Source organism: Drosophila innubila, assembly GCF_004354385.1.
Source record: "Drosophila innubila isolate TH190305 chromosome 2L unlocalized genomic scaffold, UK_Dinn_1.0 4_B_2L, whole genome shotgun sequence".
NCBI classification, from domain to species: Eukaryota; Metazoa; Arthropoda; class Insecta; order Diptera; family Drosophilidae; genus Drosophila; species Drosophila innubila.
This window is the reverse complement of record NW_022995372.1, coordinates 18,196,053-18,221,187: the sequence shown is the minus strand read 5'-3', so window position 1 is coordinate 18,221,187 and position 25,135 is coordinate 18,196,053. Positions and strand designations below refer to the sequence as shown.

The 25,135-nt window shown below is 37.8% G+C and overlaps 3 protein-coding genes across 3 annotated transcripts; all 3 read left to right on the top strand.

Annotated features, from left to right (window-relative positions):
• On the top strand, positions 1-10,155 carry LOC117779508 (ABC transporter G family member 20). The gene is made up of 10 exons (XM_034615728.1): positions 1-234; positions 6,118-6,318; positions 6,406-6,828; positions 6,893-6,986; positions 7,384-7,727; positions 7,788-8,197; positions 8,256-8,442; positions 8,912-9,177; positions 9,243-9,329; positions 9,383-10,155. The coding sequence occupies exons 2-10, from the start codon at positions 6,215-6,217 to the stop codon at positions 9,592-9,594; spliced, it is 2,127 nt and encodes a 708-aa protein (XP_034471619.1). The 5' UTR covers positions 1-234; positions 6,118-6,214; the 3' UTR covers positions 9,595-10,155.
• Positions 10,156-18,212: 8,057 nt separating this feature from the next.
• On the top strand, positions 18,213-19,629 carry LOC117779949. The gene has a single exon (XM_034616304.1). It carries the CDS (start codon positions 18,213-18,215, stop codon positions 19,539-19,541), a length of 1,329 nt encoding a protein of 442 aa, XP_034472195.1. The 3' UTR covers positions 19,542-19,629.
• A 1,594-nt stretch (positions 19,630-21,223) lies between these two features.
• On the top strand, positions 21,224-24,438 carry LOC117779948 (septin-interacting protein 1). Its single transcript, XM_034616303.1, has 3 exons — positions 21,224-21,229; positions 21,680-23,965; positions 24,170-24,438. Exons 1-3 carry the CDS (start codon positions 21,224-21,226, stop codon positions 24,299-24,301), a joined length of 2,424 nt encoding a protein of 807 aa, XP_034472194.1. The 3' UTR covers positions 24,302-24,438.
• The last annotated feature ends 697 nt before the right edge of the window (positions 24,439-25,135 follow it).

The following is a 25,135-nucleotide window of genomic DNA, read 5'->3' as shown; positions in this document are numbered from 1 at the left end:
CGGGCTAACGTCGAAATTGAGTGCTCAGTCGACAAACGGAGCTTGGCCGCGACACTTGGGGTAAGCGGAACGGTTAAGAGACAGCTGAAAAAACGGTGCGCGAAGCCGCCAGACATGGTAGTCAGTCGATAGTCGGCGAAAAGCAAAGAAAAATACAAAAAAAAGAAAAGAAAATTGCAACATATTATCAAGCGCGCGCTCTCAAGGAGAAGTTGGTTAGAAGAGCATTGAATGGTACGAAGCAAAATATAATAAAAAACAATAAATAAACTAATCACTGTGTGTTAACTGTATAACTGCAAAGTACTGAGTGCATACCTCGTAATAGATATTTAAAGTGAATTACAAGTTTTAAAAGTGCTCTAAAAATGTGAAAAAAAAAGTTATAAAAATAGATTTAGGCTATAACCAAATTTCCGCATTTTAAAATTAGTCAGCGGGTTTTCATTGGACACAATGAAAATAATAAAATAAAAAACGAAAGACTTCAGACACAAACTTGAGCAGGCTGGCGCGTGTGCGCAAATGCATGAAGCAGCTGTAGCAAGTGAAGTATGTATGTGAATGTGTATGTGTGTGAGTGTGTTTTATTGACCAAAACAAATAAAGAAACGCAAGTGAAGACAATCACAAAGAAATCTCCAAAAAAGAAGTTATTCAAAATTATTTTGTTTCGTTTTGGATTGTTATATGTTCATCTTGAACAAAAAAGAAATAAAACATATTGTAAAACAAATACAAATAAAAACTGAACTTCACAAGCGAACAATAACAACAACAACATTAACATGAGAGACTAAAACAACGAAGACAACTCTTTTGGGTGCCCCTGCTACTGTTAACTGTCTTCTGTCGACTGTAAACTGTCTTTCTGTTTGTTTTTCCTCATAATATTTCGAAAAAGAGCGCACAGCACAAGTAGATGTATGTCTGTATAGGAAATGACATGTTGGAGGGGCCCCCGAAGAGCAATCTGAACGGGGGATTGGGCAATGCAAAATATTGCAACAGACAATGACGGCCATATATAAAATTTGTGTTGAGATTCAGCTACAACTACAATTATAGCAACTGGGATACGACATACTCCTATGAAAATGTGAGTGGGCAAATGAATTGATTCAGACACTGATTTAGATCGGTTAGGAGGAGATCAATTAAAAGGCGAGTCTATGGTTAAAAGGGGGGAAACCCCCAAAGCTCTGATGTAAATGAAAAAATATCTGTCATAAAAAATCGAGTTTTCTTGGTTAATCGTTTCCCATTGCACATTTTCCTACGTCTCGCAATTTGAATGTCTTCAGTGTGTAACCCACTTTGCCATCACAGTAAGATGATCATCTAGCTACCCACAGATCTTTTGCATTATCATGGCTTTCTACTTATGCATACATGAGTACTTTGTCTGCAAAAGTAAATGGTGTAAAAAGTGTGCAAAATTGTTACATGTTCATAATGCACTGGTGCGAAATGACACAGAAAAAACAAAACGGCAAAACTGACACACAATATGATTATAATAGCAATAATTATAATAAAAAACATAAAGGAAATCCACAAAAAAAAATTAAATAAAACAAAAACAAACAAAACGTTGATAAAAACCCCAAGTAAAAAGCACAAATTATAATAAAAGAAAGAAAAATTACACATGCGCTAAAATAAATTAAAGTAAATGGACTTGCCAGCAAGTCTTGGGATCATTCACATAGCAGTTGTAATAATGGAAAAATAAAATTAGATACTTCAATTGTGTGTTGAATAACTGGAAATAGATAAGAGAATTTTATATGCATATATATACATATTAAATTTGAAAAAGATTGTATTTAGCACTACAAGTACTACTCATAAATTTTACTGATAGTCACCAGAATATTGAAACTATTTAATATAAAAATTGTTAGTTGTTGCATACAAAAACAGCAAAAGAAGAATAAAAGATAGAAAACTTAGTTCATATATTTTTTTTTACCACGTCAGATTTCGTTTCTTTAGTTTATAAATAATTTCTTTATTATGAAGTGTTAAAATAATGGTAAGATCTTTTAACGGATAATAAGATATATTAATTTTTTTTTAATTTTCTGTATTTGGATTAGTTTTATTAATATTTTTTATTATTAATATTCTTTTGTTATTACACATATTTCTCAAGATTTCGATATGCATAATCTAAGAATTTTGTAATGACAATTTCAAATTTATTTGTAACCGTTGCAAGTGGCAGTTTGCGATGTTAAATGCCGCAGTTGTGTTAAATGTAAATGATGTAAACAGTGCACACAACAAACTCAGACAGCTGTTGCTGTTGGTATTGCAGTTTGGCCGAAATGATTGTTGCTGGATTATATAAGAAGTGGCCATGCCACAAAACAGAGACTGCAGACAGAGCGAGAGAAATGTGCGGCCTGTTGGCAACCCGCAACTTGCTACTTGCAACTCGCAGCAGCTGGTGACAAGCGAGAAGGAAGCAACTGTCGACCAATTCAACGATCCACGATCTCTGTTTTGGCTGCTGCATGTTGAGCGAACTAAATACCCACTAACACTGCAGCAGGCCAAGTCGAACGATTTTTAACAGCTTTCGGCTCGTTCGACTGTTGACCAGTTGCTTCAAAGTTAAATAAGCCGTTAAGCTGCATCAAGGTGGCTACTCGGTGGGGGCGTGGCAGTGGCTATAATTATATAACCAAGTTCTGGCTATTGAGAAAGGGGGGAGGAGCAGAGTCCGCATGTGTGTGTGTGTGTGTGTGTGTAGCTCAGGGCCTCTTGCCTCAGTGCAAGCATTGCAAAAGATTTGCAAATTTGCAAATTAAATTCGTTGCATATATGACCAACAACAACAACAACAACAACACACACACATGCACCCAGATAGACCAAACAATTTGGGAACAGCCGCGGCGGCAATTGACGTTACGGAGCGACGTTAATGTTTACGTCGACTTTGACGTCGACGTCGGCGCTAGCGCCTGTTAACCAGTTGGCAACCTTGGCGTTGTTTTGTTTTTGGCGCTGTGCTTTACGTTGTTTTTATTTGGATTTCGTTTTTTGTTGATTATTTTGGGGTTTTTTTTTGTAACTCGTACTTTACACTTGCTGAGGGTATAATCAGTTCGGCATGCACTTTGCAGTGCAGTGTGTCTAAGAACAAGATTCAAAAAAATTACTAAATAAACAACATGACAATTTAAAGGAATATTAATTAAGCTAAGCAAATCTTATAAATAAACAAATAATATTTGCATTCAATAATGACAGCCATTAACTAATAAATAATGCATTTAAACAGAGACTGTTTAGAAATAGAAGATTTAGGTATGGAATTCTGTTCCAATAAAAATACTAATTTTGAGAAAAGTAAAAAAATTTCAATAATAAAAAATAAATTAATAAGCTATTAATTTATTATTGTGATTATTGTTAATCAAGATATTGTGATTTTAAAGGAAACTATATTATATAAATACAGATAACTGCACCTGCTAAAAAAAATTAACAATCTTCCAGGGTATTAATTCTGCGACTATCCGAAAGCAAGTTAATCCTTCATTTTTCTATTTGCGTAAGGCTCAAATATTACTCAAAATTTTGTTTTATATCTGACTCATAAGTTTTAAATTTACAAAATTAAGTAAAGTAATGGATAAATTTTATTGCGTCTGACTTTTGTGTTAAAAACATATCAAGCCCTAAATTGTTGTCCTTTGCGTCATAAGGCATAATGTTAAACAAACAACAAAGACAACAACGACAATAATAATAACAACAACGGATTCGTCAATTTATGTTCATGAATTCATGTTACTAACCTTACTCAAGTTTTTTGGGCAAGCTTATTTTGTTTTTTTTTTTTTAATGTTTTTCAAGTTTGACTTTCGAACGTTTTATGGTCTTTTTGTGTGTGCAATGCTGTTTCTGCTATTATAACTGTGTTTGTTGTTGTTGTTGTTGTTTTTTCTAGTTAGCCGGCTCATTTGATTATGTATCTAAGAGATGCCAAGATATAAAAGAGATAACTCCACGTCTTGTCACATGTAGTGTGTATTAGCTTACGTATTTCAGCTGAACATGAGCTGGCAACGTAAGTAGGTCAAAGTCTGACAACGAGGCTATTGATTTATAAACAGGAGTTGCCAATAGACTTGACAAAACAACAAACTTAAATTAATTACAGACAAGGACTCAAAAATTTAAATTTGTCTACAAAAATATCAAAACCAATTTAAATTTTATTCAATTTATGCCTAGTAAGTAAACGTGAAATAGCTAATTGTTGTTTATTCTGACCTAATAAGTTCATTTAAATTTGAAACGCATTAAGTATTTTTAATGAGTAATTTGTACTAAAAAAACTTCTCAAATATGTATAGGATACTAAAACATTTTATCTTCTGAACGTTGAATAATGATTCACGTGCCTGTCATACAAATGACACAAAACTAATTATTTCGACATTTTTGCATTGCAATATAAATTAAGAAATTGCTTTTTTTGCTAAACTGAATCACATTTGTAAACTTAAACCTACAGTTGCCAATTTGGTGTATAGGGAACTTTTTTTCCACTTGGTCGATAATCAAAGTCAGAAGTAACAAGTTACAAGATCCACTCCCCGAGGTGCAAATTATTTTTCTCAAAAAATATTTCTAAATAGTTCTGTTTACCAGCTCCAACCTTTCACAGTCCATTTGACACAGACACTCTATTTGTTAATTCTGAATGCATTTTCTTGACGTTGATATATTATATTTACATATATATTATAAGCATATGTATAAGTGTGTATAGAGTATTGTTATTCAAGACGCTTTGTCTTCTCTCATTTGATTTTTCCGTATTGTCATTGCCCGAGTGGCCCACGTTCTGAGCACTTTTGTAATTTGCATTTACAGACATGCATAAATAATGTAAGTTAAGTGAAATTCAGTTGTTGAACAACAACTTCACATTGCTTACACATATCTGTAACTTTTGTCAATATTTGCTACATCAGTTTGACTTCGGGTTTGAGTTTTGTTGAAGCGCAATTTTTACATTTATTCAGCACAATTTCAATGACACAACACTTGAAGGTTCTTCTGAGAAACCTCGTTACCTTGTTTACTTCTAGATTTAACGGATGTTTCTTATTGGTAAATGCAATATTACAAACAAGACCTTCAAAGCGACAATTGAGGTTAACAATCGGCTAATTGAATATAAAGTTTGTGTTTATATAGAAGAGTTGAGCGGTCAGATTGAGAAGAATGTCAATTATTTGTTATTTTATCCAAGTAAAATGTAATTATGTGTATAATTTTTAACAATTCAATTCAATTACACTTTCTACACTTTTCTTTAAAATGTGGCATTAATTAGTTTATTTGTGTTAAAATTCAGTTTCTGTTTCCTATAAGAGAGCAAGTGCTGAAATGAGTTCAAAGTTTCTAAAATGTTAAACTTTGAAACTTAAATCATTAAATTTTTGCATTATTAGATACGAATATTATTATAATGAGTGTAACTCTAAACTCAATTGTGGTTGAAATTACCAAGAGGATCTTGAATCCACTTAATCTAATGACATCTGTCAGCTTTGCGGATCATTAATAGCATTAAAAAAAACACAAATCATGCTGCCCTTTCATCATCATCAAGAAAACATCATCAAGTTCTTAAATGACTGTTAAACTATGTATTCCATAAAAAGTAAAAAATCAAAGGTTAATGAAACGATCAACTCATGGGATTATATACAAATATAATAACTGAAGAGTAACAATTTAAGATTGACAGCTGATGAAATGAAATGTTTTAACTGAAGTGACAGACAAGTGGGTAAAGTTTTTAAATTGACGGGGCACTGAACTCGGACACATAGTTAATAAGTTTGTTACTTTAATTTTCACTTTCAGAAATATGTTTGAATGGTTACCAAGCGAATGCTTAGAATTAACGACAAATTCATATATATTTTTTGATATTTTTTTTTGGCATGTTGGCCGCTTTGTGTGCCTTGGCACGTGTCTGTCATAAAGCAGCGCCAATCAATAAAATACATAACCGTATAAAGATTTATTGACGCAAGTAATTACTCGATGCTCATCATATTCTTTTCGATCAACACACAGCACATTAGCAACGTCACACAGAGAGAGATCGACCGAGAGAGAGAGAGGTAGAGAAGGAGATTTAAAGAGAGCGATAAACACACACAAAACCCACAAGATGGCGGCCGTTGAAGTGCGCAATGGTTATAAGTATTATGGCTCCAAATCGAATCCCAAGATTGTGCTCAACCAGCTGAACATGAACGTCATGCGTGGCTCCATGTGAGTTGCATTCTTAATCAACTTCTGATCGATTGATCAATCGATGTCTTCTTTTTTTAACTTCCCCAATTCCACTTTCTATTTTAGTTATGGTCTTTTGGGCGCCTCGGGCTGCGGCAAGACCACACTGCTCTCCTGCATTGTGGGTCAGCGTCGTCTCAACGGCGGCGAAGTATCTGTGCTGGGCGTTAAGCCTGGAGAGCCGGGCAGCGGCGTGCCAGGCTCTCGAGTTGGCTTTATGCCACAGGAAATCGCCTTAGTCGAGGAGATGACGGTCAAGGAAACGATCTTTTACTTTGGACGCATCTATGGACTCACAGACGAGAAAATACGGGAGAAGTTTAAGCTGCTCAAGGAGCTTCTCCAGCTGCCGCCAGCTCGACAGATGATCAAGGAATGCAGCGGTGGACAGCAGAGACGTTTGTCCTTCGCCTGCGCCATGATACACGATCCCGAGCTGTTGATCCTGGACGAACCAACTGTCGGACTCGATCCCATGTTGCGCGAAAAGTGAGGAGCAATATTGTTGAGAAAAGTTAAAATTTAATAATTACACATAACGATATCTTTCTAGAATCTGGGACTTTTTGGTCGAAACAACTAGAAATAGCAAATTGGCTGTGATTATCACCACACATTATATCGAGGAGGCCAAGCAGGCGAATTGCGTAAGTCTTAATCGTAATTCGGGATATTTTATCAATTCCGTATCTATGTATTTTACTATTTTTGGAATTTTTTTTTATATTTTCAATGTGCTTTAAATTTTACACAATAAAAATTTACAAATATGAGATACACTACAAATTTAAAATAAAAATTGAAATAATAATACTATTTAAATTTTTGTATATTTAGTTAAAGAATAGAATTTAAAATTACCGTTATGAAAAAAAAATGTTATTCGGTCTGAGCTTTTTGAAGTAGAAATTAAACCGAAACTCGTAATTTAATTTTTTGTTATAGTATCTCTGAATTTTAAGAACACAAGACTTTGAACCATGAACTAGGAATCATTTCAATATTATTGAAAGTATATCTGTTATTTGTATTATTCTTTCCTAGATCGGTCTTATGCGCAATGGCGTTCTGCTGGCCGAAGACACACCCACCAATATCATGATCAAATTTGGCACACAATCCATTGAGGATGCCTTTCTCATACTCAGCCAGCGACAGGGCAATGAGGATGAGTTGGACCAGATAATGAATCATAACCGAAATCAGGCGCTACCCACAGCAGTGCTACCAACTGAGGTTATAGATTCCCATGAGCCAACGGCGGAGAAACCGCCCGTACAGTATGATGACTCAGTGAACGAGAATCGCAAAAAGGTTTTCTTTACGACCAAAGGACGAATCAAGGCGTTGATGACGAAAAACTTTGTACAATTGTTTAGACAACCCTCGTAAGATGACTCAAGTCTCCCATTCAGTTCAACTTTAAACTTTTCATGACTTTTTTTCAGTGGCATAATTTTCATGTTGCTTTTTCCCATCATTCAATTAACCTGCTTTTATCTGGCTATTGGCAAAACACCGACGAATCTCGAGCTGGGCGTCTACTCCGGCGAGGTGGAAAGCTACTCCGAGTGCTTCGATGACAACCTACGGACCATTTACACGGCAAACGATAGCTGTCACTTTAATAAGCTCTCCTGTCGATACATAAGGGAACTGGGTGACGATGTCGCCACCAGAAAGTATTATGCAACCGAAGCGGCAGCTCTCGCGGATGCAAAACGTACAGTTACCGTGGGCTACATACACTTTGCGAAAAATTTCAGCGAATCTGTTTACGAACTAATTGAGGATGGCATCCATGCCAGCGACGGAGCTGTGGATAATGCCGAGCTAAGCGTACACATCGATATGACAGGTAAGTAGACTCTTGGGTATTGAACTCTTTAGATTTTTCTTTCTATGTTCCTCGACAGATCAACAAGTTGCCTACTTTATGCAACGCAAACTGCGTGATAAGTTTAGCAACTTCATGAACAATGTTGTCCAGGAATGCAATGTCTCTGCGGCTCTCGTTAAGCTCCCCGTACAATTTGAGGATCCCATATATGGCAATATGGAAATTGAGTTTCAGCAATATTGTGCACCCGGCGTGGTAATGACGTAAGTAATAGATTCGTTGCGATATTTGTCGATAACAGATTTTCTATAATATTTTAACAGACAATACTACAAATTTTAAAATTGAAAAAAAATAGTTAAAAACATTGAACTAGGAAACCTGTAATTAGAAAATGAAAATGAATTAATTAATTAATAGAACTTTTTTTTATCATAATAATAATTTATCATACCACTTAAAAAAAATTTAGCCAGAGTTAGAAAATTCAAAGGGTTTTCGTAAAATTATTGACCTGGATTTTTTTGTTGTTCTTTATACTACTTACAAATTTTTTGTGGTTTTCCCTTTCATCCTTATTTTGCTTTCTATAAATTTTAATATAATTTTTTTGCCCTTGCTTTATAAACATGTATTATGAACAGTATTCGAAATTTTCTTCAGGTCATGACATCTATCGAAAGTTATAAGAAAAGTAAAATATCATATCTTCTTCAATCTGTTCATTTTCAGGATGGTATTCTTTTTGGCCACTTTGATGACGGCAGCTGTATTCATTTCGGAGCGCATGGATGGCATTTGGGATCGTACTTTGTTGGCCGGGGTATCGGCCACCGAAATGCTCTGGGCTCATCTGTTAACTCAGTTGATTATCATGGCTCTGCAATCGTTTGAGGTCGTTATGTACATTGGCATCGTCTTCGACACGTATAACAATGGAGATACGACAACTTTGATAGGATTGCTAACGCTGACAGCCTTTTGTGGCATGTTATTTGGTATAGTATTTATATAGTAAAACATTTATAAGACTTTTATAAATTAATTCCTGACTATTGCACAGGTCTCTTTATTTCTGTATTCTGTAAGTCTCACACGGAGGCTAATTTTGTGGCAACTGGTGCTTTCTATCCCATGATTATTCTTTGCGGTAAGTCGTCAAATATCTTAATTGTTGGATTTTAAGATTTGTGCGTATTTCAGGTCTGTTGTGGCCCTTGGAGAGCATGCCGGGCTTTCTACAGGATCTGGTAATGGTCCTGCCCTTCACCATACCCTCTATATCGGCACGAAATGTCATCGAGAAGGGCTGGAGTATCACCCATGAAAAGGTCTACAACGGATTTCTCGTCATGGCCGCCTGGACTATAATATTCTTTGTGCTATGCCTGATAGGAATTAGACGCAAGGCGTAGTGGGCTATATTCATTACTGGGGGTCTTTCTAGGAGTAGTAGCGTATTAGAATTTCCCAATAGGCGATTTTATCTATGTATATTGTCATAGTATCTATATAATTTAATAATTATCGGAAGCATATCACTCGCATTTCGTAGACTCTCATCAAACTCATCATTCATTGTTAGCCAGACTGCATTGGATTGACCACTGATTTTAAGCAAAATTGTACTTAAAATATGTACTAAACTGGTGCAACCCAATGTCAAACTGTACTAAAAATATATGGTCTAAAGGGTGTCTCACAGATATTTATAATACACAGCAAAACATACGCATTCATCGAACGATAAACGCTTCGTTTCAAATTTAAGTAATAAAGAACATATCCATGAGCATGTACTAAATTTAGAACATTTATTATACTCAGATCTTGTGTAAATAGACCAACAGAAAAAATCGAGTATTGTTATAAAGCTCTTCATTAAGAATTCCTAAATTGCAAATCATTTAACACAACATTTCAAAGCAACCAAAAACAAAACTTAATAAATGTCTTTAATGGAGTATCGAAATAAAAACAAGTTTATTTAAGAACACATTTTAGTAGATACATATTATAAAGAGCTATAGAAAATTGCAATCATAATCATATGAAAATACATCTTTAAATTGAAAAGAAAGTGAAACGATGAAAGATGAAGAGTAAACAAATTTAAATAACTGTCAACAAACTCTTCCATGCACGACTTCATATAAAATGAAAACCAGCGCAAAACTAAAGCGAAAGTTCTTCCTGCAGCCCCCTCCTAACCACCTCTAAAAGTTATATACATCTATATAAATATCTGAGAGTGTCTGACTGAGTGGGGGCCAAGGACAAGGACACGTTCACGACGACGACGACGACGACGACGATGTAGAGGAAGTGGCAAAGTTGCTGACACACTTCGGGCTTGAAAATAGCTAGACAGAATGTCTGCCCAGTAGACTGCCCCTAACCCCCCACCCCCCGCCCTAGCCACTTGCACATTAAGCTGCCTTGCCAGGCTGGCAGACAGTCTGCCGGTGTCTACCAACAGACATTTTTATTACAAAACTTTATCTTTGCCAAATACGAAAACGACGACGACGACGACGACGACGTCGACGATGACGAAGAGAAATATACAAAAAAGGCAAACGGTCGGCACTTGTGGGCGGTGAGTGGTGGGTGGAATGGGCGGACCTGGGGAATAAAGGGCCAGTCTTCAGGCCAGGCCAAAGTGTCGCCTGCCATTTATATAAGTTGCATAAAATGTGCAAAACATAAAAAAAAGGAGAAAAGAAAAGTTTTCTCACTGAACCTGAGGCCAGAGTGTGCGTGAAAATGGCTTTGGAACTTGTTGCTTGTGAAATCAGTAAAATAGAAAAACATTTCAACAGTTAAATTATCTTCAAGATTAAAAGAAAAACTAGAAATACACTGCGAACCAAATTAAATGGGATTTTCACTCTTACTAAATGAATTTGATTACTAATTCGTCTGCTATTTTTTAAACAGTTGATATTATACATCTTTTATCTGTATTTAAGCAGGATTGACAAGGTCATGAAAATAAGACAATAACAGACAATCATTAAAAATGGTTATTAGTACAACAAAACAAAATCGTAAGTTCAATGATTACGAATAAATAAAATATGAAGAGAAACCCATAAAGCAAACAGTTATTTTGTTAATTAACTGTTGTTTTAATTCGGAAATACAATAAATTCTCTATTTGACTTATAAATATCTATAAGTACCCAACAGCATATGTTTTACTGTTTCTAAATGAACTTGAAATACGTTGAAATTGAACTGCAACATTATTAAAAATATCCTTGATAATTTGCACATAATCATTCACAAAACATACACTCAGAAAAAAATTAAGATTTCCGTACTTAAACACTCCAAGTACAAACGATCACAAAAGCTGTCTAAGTTCGGAATTTCTAAAGTTGAGAACAAAAATCTTATTTCAAGTTCGGTTTTCGCAAGAACGGAAATCTTAAAATTAGATTTTTTGGGGATACTTTAAGTACGTTTTTGGTTTAATTCAATTCTGAAAAAATTGAAAACATACTACGTTAAGTACACAAAAATTTTGAACTAAACCCAAAATGAATTTGTTTCTAGTACAAAACATTGTCATAATTAATTAACTTTAATCTTAAAACATACACTAGTATGTGTACTAAATTTATTCAAATTACCAAAATTAAATACCATTCAATAATGGTGTATTTTCTTGGTTAGCGACCTATCGAAATAGGTGCTGGTTTTACCAGCGATCCAACCTTAACGTCATATTTGCGTCGCTAGAACCAGTGGAGAGTTCTAATGTGCGACAATGAAAAAGAAATATCCCAAAACGTACTTGTTATTAGTACGAAACGATCTTTATTTTTAACTTCCTTTCAATCTTGAAAAAAAAAACTATTTTAAGTACATTATTTATATTCTGACTAAGCTTAGATAAAATCGGACTACTATAGGAATGTGAAGTCAGAATTCTAAAATTAAGATTGATTCATACTTAATTCAAGATTTTTAGTACACAGCAATCTTACAATTTTAAGAGCGAAACGGTAAAAATTCAAGTACGGTCGTACCTAATTTTAGGATGGCATATTTTTCTGAGTGTACATTTATGTCAGATTAACCCATCATCTCACATATTTCCCACATTCTTTAGTCTGGACATATAAATATTGCACATACGCCTCGTAACACAAGTCTGAGACTGAAATCCTTTTGTTATGCAGTGTGAAATTGAAATGGATACGTAGAAAAAAATAAAAATTCCCATCAACAGTTGGAAGCAACAAATAAATTCACACATACTAACAGGTTGTTTGTAGGTCAAGTCGCCTGGGTTTAGGCCACAAAAGTTTTTGAGTGTCTACAATAAAAACACAATTTTCAACCGGTCTGGTGTCCTTCACACCCAACTGCCTCCTTTTCTTTCCCGCACTCTCCACCATCCTCAATCGCTCTGGGAAAAGTTTGTTACAACTTTTGCTCCATTTAATATACACATAGTAATGAAATGTTATCCAGGGTGCTTTCCAAATTTCGCCATTTGACCTTCAAAACAATTGCAAAACAAACAAAAAAAACATACTCACACACCTAAAATTATGCACATAGGTATGTATGTTTGGATTGAAGAGTAGGTCTTATATTTATATGTAAATTTAATGAAGGTAAAACTGTTTTGTTTACATTTTGTCTTTTCTTTGCGGCCAAGCTAGATGTGTGCCTGTGTGCGTGGAGGGTGGGTGGGTGTGTGTGGTGGGTGGTTCTCCTGTGTGTATCTGTTGCCTATTTGCAGCCTTATTGTATGCTCTTGCCATGTCTGTCTGAATTTTTTGGGGCAGCTTTAAGCAAATTCTTGACTAAAGTTCCTAGAATAAAACTGTTAGCTAGACAAAAGCATGTCAGAAAGTTAGGCAAAGTCTGAACAATCGAAACAAAGGCAAACATAATACAATGTTGTCTTTCTTTCACTGGAAGCCATTTGGGCTGTAAATGAGCAAAGGATTTTCTCTTTAAGAACTATGCAAGAAGAACTTTAAATATTATGCATTTTTACTAATTAATATTTTACTTTAGAAAACATTAAAAGAGATTCATAATGTTATTCAAAATATAGAAATTTTATTCAACTTTTGATTGATTTCTAGTAAAAAAAAAGGGTTTAGGTATATTAAATGTCTTTTGTCGTGGTTATTAAGATGTGACAGATCTCTTTTAAAACTTTTATTTAAAGAGAATGAAATTCACAGTCTTTATTTCTTTACGTAAAATTTAATATTGTTCAACAATATGAAAATAATTATTCTTACATCGAAGATTTTGCAATTCTATCATACTTTATTAATGCTTTATAATTTATAAATCCTGGGAAATGTGATGATAAAACCGAAATAAATCAAAAAATAATGTAAATGCCCAATAAATTTAAATTTATAATTGCATATGTAAAAACGCTCTTAAGTCTCGACATATCGATCGTTCGATCGAAATCTTTTATCTGTCTTCGACTATATCAAGCAATAAAAGAATTCTAATGAAATGTCCTCAATTGTCAACTTTGCTTACACAAATTTGAATATGTAAAATGAATGAAATGTTACCACAACTGAGCTGGTCAATAAAAACTGTAGAAACTGTAGATTGACCAGCAGGCAAATATATTTTGGCAACTAAATCAAAGCCAATATACGAGCACAAGCTCGACAAGGAATGTCACAATAAATATGAACAAAACTGGGTCCCTACCCCTACACAAAAGAAGGAATGAAAGAAATATAAAGAAAAAACAGGAATTGATTTGAAAGGTTCTCTCGACCAAAATGGGCAAGCAATCAATGAAGAACGAGGATAAGGACTGGGATCGCATCGCAAATGGGAATGTGAATCGCTAGTCGGACATGGATGAGAAGCTAGTATAGCCTTTGCATTTCATTGACCCTTTAAATGGCAAAGATGGGCACACACACACGCACACACGCACACACACACATACTCAACATACACATACACAACATACACATTTATATACATACAACAACTAGCAGCTGGCTGTCATGTCAGTTGAGCAAAACTGGTGAAAAATTTGATTTGGGAGTTTATTCAATTTGCTGCATGTTTGCATGTGTATGTGTGCGTGTGCGTGTGTGTGCGTATGTTTGTGTGACTGTTGCTGCAGCTTGTAGCCCAAAGGGGGTCCAAGCATTTAAGTGCACGTTGTGCGAAAAGTGTGAGAAAGAGGCAGGGAGAGAGTGAGAGGGAGGCCGAGGTGGAGACTCCGCTTGCAGTATAATACAATCAACATTGGACTTCGACTCGATACGCATTCAATGCGTTTGCAGCATTTGAGGTGAAGCCGATGCCGAAGCAACAGCAGAAGCAGCACACACACACACACACACACAAACACACACACACACGCACAGATGCGTACTTTGCAGAGAGATGGTCACTCATACAACTGCATTTGGTTTTCTGCTCATATGCAACGCCATTTTATGTATAGGCTCGTCATTCACTCACTCACTCACTCTCACTTTTTCTCTCTCTTTTACACTCATACGCTCTCTCTCTCACTTACGCTCAGCAGGCTATCTCTATTTCGTTCTCTCTCCGTTGCTATGTACAGTACACCACATGCAATACATGTGTGTGCGTGTGAGTGTGTGTGTGTTTGTGTGGTGGGGCATAAGAAGTGAGGAGGCTGGTGACACGACACACATGCGTGTGGCCTTTTGCCTGGCACATATAGCTACCGACTGCGACTGCAGCGGCAGCGGCAAGTTTCGTTCGCTTTTGCTGATTGGACTTGCACATTGGAGCAACTTTGATTTGTAAACGTGTGAATTGTTTAACTGATATAAAGATATATAAATAAAATTTATTCATTAATCTTCATTTTGTCACAAAATGTGTAACACATTGTCTTGTATATAACTATATTGATATTTATATATATCATATGTCTCCCACAGGATCTATTGGTCTAAAATCAAGTTTTATTGGTAAAATTTAGTGACTTCTTGACCAACTTGTATCTTAACCAACTCTTAGTCTGTGTATCTCATCTACATATCTTCTTTCAATTGATTAAATTTTGTTAAAGTCGAACTAGTCTGTCATGAGGTTGTCATAGGAAATCTCAGAAAGCTTAATTTTTTTTAAAACACCAATATTGTTTTTGAAACTTGATTCTTGTTAATTTGGGGTTACATTTTTATTATTATTTTCATTTATTTCCTGTAAGGGAAATATAAACAGGAGAGGATAGAGACTCAAGATATTTTTTTCTGTAAAGCTACTTCTTTATCGGCTTGCCGATGATAACTTTTCCTACAAGTTTTTTATTTCATGTTATCAAATTAATATATAACTAAAATGATTAAAACAAAGAAATCACAGCACCTAAAGCAGTCAAGTTTACAATTTATCGATTTTGGTTTAGTTGAGTCTTCATAAAATTTAAATGTAAGGACATTCATTAAATATAAATTTTTTGTATATTTTGTATAAGCAATTATTGTTATTTTCAAGCATATAAAATGAATTAAATAATTAAATTTTTTATAACAAAATGTGTATTAAAATGGACTATACCATTTTTAGTGAAACTAGTGTTCTAAAACTTGTGTCACTGTGCACAAAGGCAAAGCATAAACTGCGCCTCCAATGTAGCAGCCGAAATACAGCAACAGAAATAAATTCAACAACAACACCAAAAACAATGAGAGTAGGAGAGGCGTGGGTCAGTCGCAGCTTTGCTGCGCGTTGGAAGAGTCGCGACGACAACGTGGAAAAATGCCGTGGCAGTGGCACCGACGGGTGCAGAGGTGGAGCCAGAATTGGAGGGGACACAAAACGCAACAACGTCCACGCAATGCATGTATGTGCCACGCGGTCCGCACACTATCAAAGAGACGCACAATATGCGGTACATGGGCGATGGGATGGGAAGAGGGACTGTCGTTATACTGGGGGGAATTGGAGGTTTGCGAGTCACTCGAGAGTGGGAGGCGACCACCTCAAAAAACAATGGACAGGCACTAAAATGCAGCCAAAATGAAACGTGCACAACACATGTATGCACACACACACATACACATATATACACACACAAACACACACATACACATGACGAGGCTATGTACGAGAATCGGATGCTCCATGTATTGCCATTGACCAGGCACCTCATAATGCTCTCCCCACTGCATTCCCTCGCACTCACTCTTTCGCTCTCCCATGCATGCTGTCCTTGTCACCCGCATAGGGGAGTGGAGGCCTCTGGGCCGTCTCGCTTGTTTACCAATTTATTTTGCGCACAAAACGAAACACGGAAAATGCATGAGGCCCAAAAAGAGCGTGGAGAAAAAGCAAAACAAGCAAGAACGCAATGGATAGCCACAGTCACAGGACTCGGACTCGAACTCGGGCACAGTCAAAACTACAAACAGCAGCAGCAACAACAACAGAAAAAGCAGCAGCAACAGAAACAAAAAAAAATTGCACAAATTTCTGTTCGATTTTTGGTCCATAACGCTGAAAAGGCTGCAGCATTTCAGTCGCTATCTTTAGATGCCTCTCACTCCCACTCCCACCTAAGTTCGTTCTCTCTCTCAGTTTTCCTCTCCCTGTTCCACACCCTGTTTATCTCTTATTCGTTCGTTTTCATTTTGCGGCTCTTTCGGCTGTTTTTTCTTCCTGTTTGCCACTTTGTGCGTAGATGTTCCATTGCAGTAGCTTTTCTTTTTTTCCCACAGTTTCCTTTTCTTTTTTTTTTTTTTATCGCGACTTGCGCTTTGATAGAATGACCGGGAAATTCATCTTCTTTTTCCTTCTTCTCTGTATTTTATTTTTTTTTTGTTTGGGACTTGTACTCGAAATTGATGGGAAGTGGTCCGGGGAGAGAGGAATGTCGTAGTACTACGCTAGGCACATTGTTAGTCAAGTTTCGTAGTATGCTGCAAAAAGTCGGCATGGAAAAGAGCACCTACGAATACGAAGTATAAATGTGGCACAAAGGACATGCGATGTCTAAAAGCCAACAAGGAAACAACACGCAAAAAAATGACGAAAATGAAATACACCAAAACAAAATCCGTAGGAAGTAGTATGAAGTATGAAGTAGTATACTTGAACAAAGGCTGTAAATGCGGAAATATTATCCGTAAGTGGTTGATTCCATAGTTTTTTGAAAAAGTCTGTCAAATTTTTTTTAATCAAATATTACAATTAAATTTTTAGCACTAAAAAAAACCCGAAGCTTAAAAATCAATAATAAAATTACATTTATTATTATGCTTAGTATTGAATCTAAAAGGAATTTCAAAGAATATATATAAATAATAAAATTAAATTATAAATTTGCAAAGAAAAATAAATTTTAAATTATTAAAAAAATATTGGTTTAATATTGCACGGTGATATAAAAATGCTTTTGGCACAATTGGTAATAATCTATTATAATAGAATAGATTTTATATTAATAAATAATACTATCTCACTTTTTGGGTAAATATGTTTCTTTAAAAATCTTGTTTCTTTCTTTTTTAGGCTTTGAAAACTATTGTCTGATATTTCTTTCATTTTGCAAATTCCTTGAAAATATGAACCACTCAACTTTTTGGTTATGCATCCTTCTGACAGACAAAAAATGTTTCTGAAAATTGTACTACAATGTGCAATTGCTTTTGGAATCTGTTTGACGCATTCCTAAAAGACGACTACAAAATGCAAACTCTCTGTCGAAAGGTGCTCGTGTGTGCGTGTGTTCTCCGAGTATACGAATTAGCACAATCAGCAGCTGCAACTGTGACAATAGAATATTTGTTGATGCCACATGTTTCATGTTTATAAACTAATTAAATTTTTAAGCTTGTTATATAAAGTTATTATTTTAAACCAAAAATTAATTATATATTTAAATATAAAACTTTTGTCCATGAAAACTACGCATGTTCAAGGCTGAGATAATTGGTTAAGAATTTACTTGAATGTCTCTTCTCAACTGTTCTGTGTGAATTTCTAATTCAACTATCAGAATTTTGTATAATTCAGAAAAAAAAAGTTTTCAAGAATGTTTGAATTAGTTTTGATTCAGCTTATGCTGATATCCAGCAGCTACTGTTCATTCCGGAGTCAATTCAGTGAGCAGCTGGTCAGTTATCTGCATGTGAATAGAACACATGTCCAGGACGCTTTGACGCTCATCCAGTCGATCTACACCCGCAACTGTGTGCACATCTATTGCAGGAATGATCAGCGATTGCAGCTGGGAAACATCTTCCAAAGCAATCGCTTGAGGTTAATAACTCAGGAAGCCAACGTTAAGTACATGCAGTACAAGGGGCCAACGGCACAGGCGGTTTATCGAGCAAATCTCCAGGGCGATGAATGCCACGAGGGGCAACTTATGTCCGGCAGGTCGAAGCAGGTGCACTACATTGCACTACCATCACATTCGCAGGTCTGTTATGGCATCTATACGGATCAAGCGTACAATCTGACACTATTGCAGATGCGCTGCGATGGGGAACGTGTGACACGCTTCGCGCTGGGAATTATGCTGTGGATGACGGCATCGCAGGTGGGGGAGTCCCTAATGTTGTGCTACCTTCTTGCCATCATTCTGGGCGTGCATTTGGCCAGCTTGGGCGTCGTCTGTGTAGCTCTCCTGTGCTCCGGTGATCTTCAGCTGAAAGGCTTGCGACCTTTAGGCGATAACTTCAAATTGCTGCTAGAACGGAATCCCACAATCGTCACACTGGCATTGGTCGCCGGAGCTTGGTTGCTGGTCAGATTCTATCAACGATATCGCGCCTTACGGCGTTATCAACTTGTGCGCAGTGCACATTTCCGGTTTTTGAGATTGCTCTCGTATTTCCTCATTCTTGGTGCCTCGGAGCATACATATTTTGGCTGGATATGTGTATCCTTGTTGCTGCCTTGGCCAGAGCTCGGCTGGCTGATCACATGTCTGAGACTACAGTGTGTCAGAATCAAACGTGAATGCTTTCCACCACACGCAAGGCGTCTGCTCAGCGAGGAGGAATTCCAGGCACAGTCAGGATTTGAAACCCAATGGGCTCTGGGAAATCTACGCAAGCGTCTTCAAAATCAGTCGCCCATGTGGGAGCAAGTAGCGCAATTACAAGCACCTCAAGACTTTGCACGATTCGTCTGCAGCGGAACTTTTGTGAAGAAGCCCCCATCAGAAGACATGAGATCCAACCATTGTTATGCCACCAACGGATCCGAGAATGTTGCAAGTTCGCTGTTGGAGCAACTGACGGCCGTCGTTAATGGCAACTGCCCCACCACGTGCGAATCTGCTGAGTCCCTCTATCGAAATTTGCACTATACGGGCTCCACACGCAGCCTCAGGCCGATCCCACGACAAAACTAAATGCATTTGATAATTGAAATCTAAGGCGAACCAAATGACACTCACTTCATGAGTTTAGGAATCAAAGAGGAATCTTCACACAATACAAGGAAAATTGCCTCGAGGCCAACAATGGAAAACGACAGGAATTCAATCCAATCGAATTGAAGCAAAATGGCAACATAAACACAAGTTGCTTAAAAGGGGGAGGGGCACACACACACACACATGAGGAGACTTAATAGTTGATTAGTCAAAAGTGCAGGTCAAGCAAATGGAAACAACTTTGTGATTAATTTGTGTCATCGAATTAATTCATTTACTTACTGTATAAAGCTGAGAGAAGTGCTTTACCAATTATAACTTAAATATATGTAAATATATATTTTTTTATATTTAAAAACAAGATGAGTATAAAACTATTGTTAGATAAAATAGAATAGTTTCAGAACACATGTTTAAGAAATGGTTTTTTAAAATGTTACAAAATATTGTACACTGATCGACATAACAATAAATTAAATAATTAACAAATAATTATTTCCTATTTAGGCCAATGAGTTATCAGTCCACTTTCGTACTGACTATTCTGGCTGACCTCCTCCCTTCTGCATACAATTCACCTTGTTCGGTCAACCCAAATGAAGCAGATGCAATCAAATTATGGGCCTATTAGCTTGGACATACCATAACTTTGATTATAATGGGAAGTTCTTATGTAGAAGGCGAATGTTTTCTCATTGCACACACGCAACTTGTTCAGGAAGCTGGTTAAAAGTGCGTGAACAGCGTTACAAATAAGAGACTAAAGCATGGGTAGTTGGCTTGGATACCATTCCAGGACACACACCAAACACACGCACACCAATGAAGGCCTTGCACCCCTTGCATCTTTAACACATACACACGCATACATTCCCCATTAACAACAGTTAGAAATAGCAACAAAGTTCAGTCAAACATCAGCAACGTTCGAAAGCAGCCGCAAATCGACCTCCTTCCTCACCCCTCCTTCTTATCCACCCATTGATGAGGCCTAGGCAAAATGCAAATGTGGAAAATGTGCTTTGACATAACAGTTTATATATGTGTGTGTCTGTGTATCTGTGTATGTGTGTGTGTGAATGTGGACAGTTGCAAAACGCATTTCAAATCGAAAAGTGGAACTTCAATCATTTGGCGAAGCAGGTAGTTGAATCGGAAGTGTTTTCGTTCCTTTGATACCCCGTACTCAATAGATAAAGAAGGTATTTAATATATTTTAATATGTTCTATCAACATCTAAAATTAGGTAAACTCGCTTTAAAACGGTACAGATCATTTTATCATCGACATTATAGTATTTCAAAATTTAAAAATCTTTGTAATAGTCTTTCTTGTACAGTAAATAAAATATTATAACCAAAGGAAACTGTTAAAAAAAAGTAATTATTTCATTATTTTAAGCTAGATTTTCTAATAAATTATGAAATTGTAAATTGGAAAACAATTTTAAAAATAAAATAAATATTTCGTACAAAATATTGTTTCATGAATTTTGGTTCTATAGCTTATAATATGTATTTCGTTCTCGTAGTTTTACTAAATAAAGTTGAATTCCATCTATAATATTATATGTTACAGCGTATTTCATAGTGTGTCAAGTATTGAAATAAGCGATTTTATCTTTTTTTTCTTTGCTGCCTGCAGTTTCAATCGCATTGATGGTGGTTGGAAAATTGACTAAATGCAACGTTTCCAGTTCATTACGGGGAGCCCATGAGTTCTCGGACCGACAGTGACACGGCCAAATGGGCCAATTTTCCCAGTCCAAATGCTGTCCTGTCTTGTCGAGTCCTGCCCAGCCAAACGAGTCCAATTGGGTTTTTCTATGCGAACAAATTTTTGGTTTCGCTGCTTCGGTGGTTGTTGTTGGTTCCCGTTCGGGACAGGAGGGGCGCAACACAGTTCGAGGGGTGGATGGAAAAACTGCATAGGCAGTAAATATTTTCATTTTCTTGTTTCCTTCAACTTTTCTACTATTTTTTTTTTTTGATGTCCCGCGCAAGGATATTGTAGAGCGGGGTTGCAAAATGTTGTTATTGTTGTTGTTGCACAAAGTTACGTCAAAGGTCAGGAAACGGGCGTACTTTTTTGAAGGTGGTGGATGAAACAATGAGGGAGAAAGCAGCGGTCGACGTGGACGACGCGGCTTAGGCGGTGGGTCTGCTGGTAAATCAAAGGATTACACAGCGCCCGTGAGTTTCGTGGCCGGTGGGATTCAGCAAGCCGGCAAGAAGCAGAAGAAGAAGCAGGAGGAAAACGCAGGCAGTGACGAGGAGGGGGGCAGCAATGCGGGCGATAGCGATGAATCGCGTCCTTCATTTGGACGCAAGCAGCCGCAGCTGATGGACAACAGCGATGGCAATAGCTCCGACAGCTCGGCGGGAGCGGAAGAACATCAACCGCGAAAGACAACGATGACGGCACGTCAGACAGCCGGACTCAGGCATAACTCACACATTGCGAGCAATCGAAATGTGGGTGCCTGGGAACAGCATACACGCGGCATAGGCGCCAAGCTGCTCTTGCAAATGGGTTACGAGCCCGGCAAGGGTTTAGGTAAGGATCTGCAGGGTATCTCGCAGCCGGTGCAGGCACATGTGCGCAAAGGACGCGGTGCCATTGGCGCCTATGGACCAGAGACAGCAGCTAGCGTGGGCGGGCAGCCAAAGTCGCTGAAAATCGACGAGGGAGTCCAGGAGACCAAAGAGTCCAAGGATCAACTAAACAAATGGAAGAAAGGCGGCAACGAAGCTCGGGAAAAGTCCAGCAAGCGATACTACTACAAATCCGTGGAGGAAGTCATTGCCAAGGGTAAAAAATCAGATCATCTGCTGTCTGAAAAGCTGAGCAAGCGACTTGGCAATGTTCCAGTGATAGATATGACTGGACCAGAGCGACGTGTGCTCAGCGGATATCATGCCTTAGCCCAAAACAAGATAACGCCCGAAGAGACACTCTACGATGCGCAGGGAATGGAGGAGAAGGGGGAGAAGAGCTCGCCCGTCTCTATATTCAGCATGCCGGAACTGACCCACAATCTGCAGCTGTTGGTAAGCCAATGCGAGCAGGAGATAATTGCCATAGACAAGACAGAGCGTGAGTGTGAGGATCGTCAGGCGGCGCTCGAGCATGAGCAGCAACAGCTGCTGGAACTGGTGCAGCTGGAAAGGAATCACATGACCACGCTCCAAGCGGCACTCGCCCGCCTCGATCAGCTCAGCGAGAATCCGGAGTTGAGTCTCGCCCAGGCAGAGCAACTGTTCCTCGAGCTGCAGCATGACTATGCGGCGGAATACAAGGAATTTGGATTGGCCGATCTGGCAGCGGGTGTTATAGCGCCGCTCCTGAAGCGGGATCTCAGCGATTGGCAACCGTTGGAGCAGCCCACGCATCCACTGCAGCTGATCAAGCGATGGAGGGGCATATTGCCGCAGGATGGACCAGATGTGTCGGAGCAACAGTCTCGCAATATTTTCGATCCCTACTCCTCGCTCATCTGGGCTGGTGTGATGCCATCGTTTAGAGCCTGTGCCGCCAGCTGGCAGCCCAAGGAGCATGCCCCAATGGCAGCTCTGCTGGACGCTTGGGCGCCTCTATTGCCCACTTGGGTGCTTGACTCGGTCCTGGAGCAGCTTGTGCTGCCGCGACTGACGATTGGCGTGAGCGACTGGGATCCTCTGACCGATACTGTGCCGATACATAGCTGGATTCTGCCATGGCATGCCATCCTGGGGGCCAAACTGGAGGAGTCCATTTATCCGCAGATCCGCAGCAAACTGGGCGTTGCGCTGCAGGCGTGGTCACCGCAGGATCGATCTGCACGAGCCATGCTGACGCCCTGGCAAACGGCCTTTGCCGAGGAGCAACTGGTTCAGTTCCTGCTGCGTCATATTATACCTAAGCTGCAGGCGGTACTAGCCGAATTTGTAATCAATCCGCTGCAACAGAATCTGGAGCTGTGGCATCAGGTGTGGGAGTGGCATGAGCTCATACCCGCCCATCACATGGCCCAGCTGCTGGACAAGCATTTCTTTCCGCGCTGGATGCAGGTTCTTGTCATGTGGTTGAATCAGTCGCCGGATTACGCGGAAATCTCTCGCTGGTATGCCGGCTGGAAGAGCATGTTCAGTGAGGCAATCCTACGTGAGCCTTGCATCAAGGAGCACTTGCGTCGCGCTCTTGATATGCTGCACCGTGCTACCGATGCGGTCCTGCAAACCACCTCTGCACCACCACCACCCATGCCACCAGCACCCGCGCCTGTGCTCCTCACTCCAGTCATGCTTGTCGATGTGGCGCCACCTGCTCAACTGGAATTCAAGGAGCTCGTCTTGCAGAAATGCGCCGAATTGGGCATTATATTTGCCCCACTTCCAGGTCGACGGGAACTGGGCAAACAGGTGAGTTGAGGGGAAAAAGAAGAGCCTCAGCCTTGATATATATATGAGATTAAACCATTATAGAATAGATTCAAAATTATTTAAATAATTTAAAATGAGCTCTCCTGTGATTAATACGCTTCAACGATTTAAAATCATATCAATGATATTTTACTACATTAACAATATATCTGATTTTTATTTTAAACTTTATCCCTTTCCCAGATCTATCGTGTGGGCAAGCTCTTCTGCTACATCGATCGCAATGTATGCATGCTGAGCGACAGCAGCTTTACGAATTGGCAACCCGTGGGACTTAATCAGTTGCTGGAGCGGGCTCAAACTGGACTCCTTTAAAAATAAATTGTAGTTCTGGACGTCCAAAATGTCGCTAAGCCTAATGATAATAAAATAATTATAATAATAATAAAATAGTTTTCATGATAATGATAAGATTACTAAGAAAAACTATGAACATATATCATAAGTTGAATAAAAAAAAAAAAATGATTAAAAAATCTCCAATTACCTTGCAGATAAATTAGCTTAATTACTGTAATCTATTATAATTTTGATAAATAATGAGAAAATTTTCCCAACAACTTATCGATTTTTACTTACGCATTTATATTGAAACTGTCATATTGTTGTTTCCCTTACGAAATTAATGATGATTGCGTATCAAGTATAATATGAGCACGTACATATAGCCAAAATTCACCTTTAGTTTCGCACTTTACTGACCTATTTAGTATTAAATTATATGATCTTAATATAGCTGGCTTATAAAATCAAATCTGACTGGGGACTTTAATGAAATTACTAAGAATACTTCATAATTCGGTAGCATGAAATTCGGATAAATGAGAAAAATTTATCAGCTCAACAGGAAGTTTGAAATTCGTTGACGAATTCCGACTTATCACAACAGGCATTATAGAGTAATTAAAATGAAAAAAAAAAGTGTAAGAAAAAAAATGTATAATAAAGTTAAGGAAATAACAAAGTATTTGTTACTTTAATCATATTTTCTATAGTGGATAATCTCTAACCTTAACGTTCGTCATCGAGCTCAATAAATGGGTTTCCCAATCTGATTAGTTATCTTGCAGCTAAGAGATAAGCCAATAAATAATGAAATATTGGAAGAAGACTGGAAAGGAGATGGTCGGAATTTTTTATTGGGTTCAA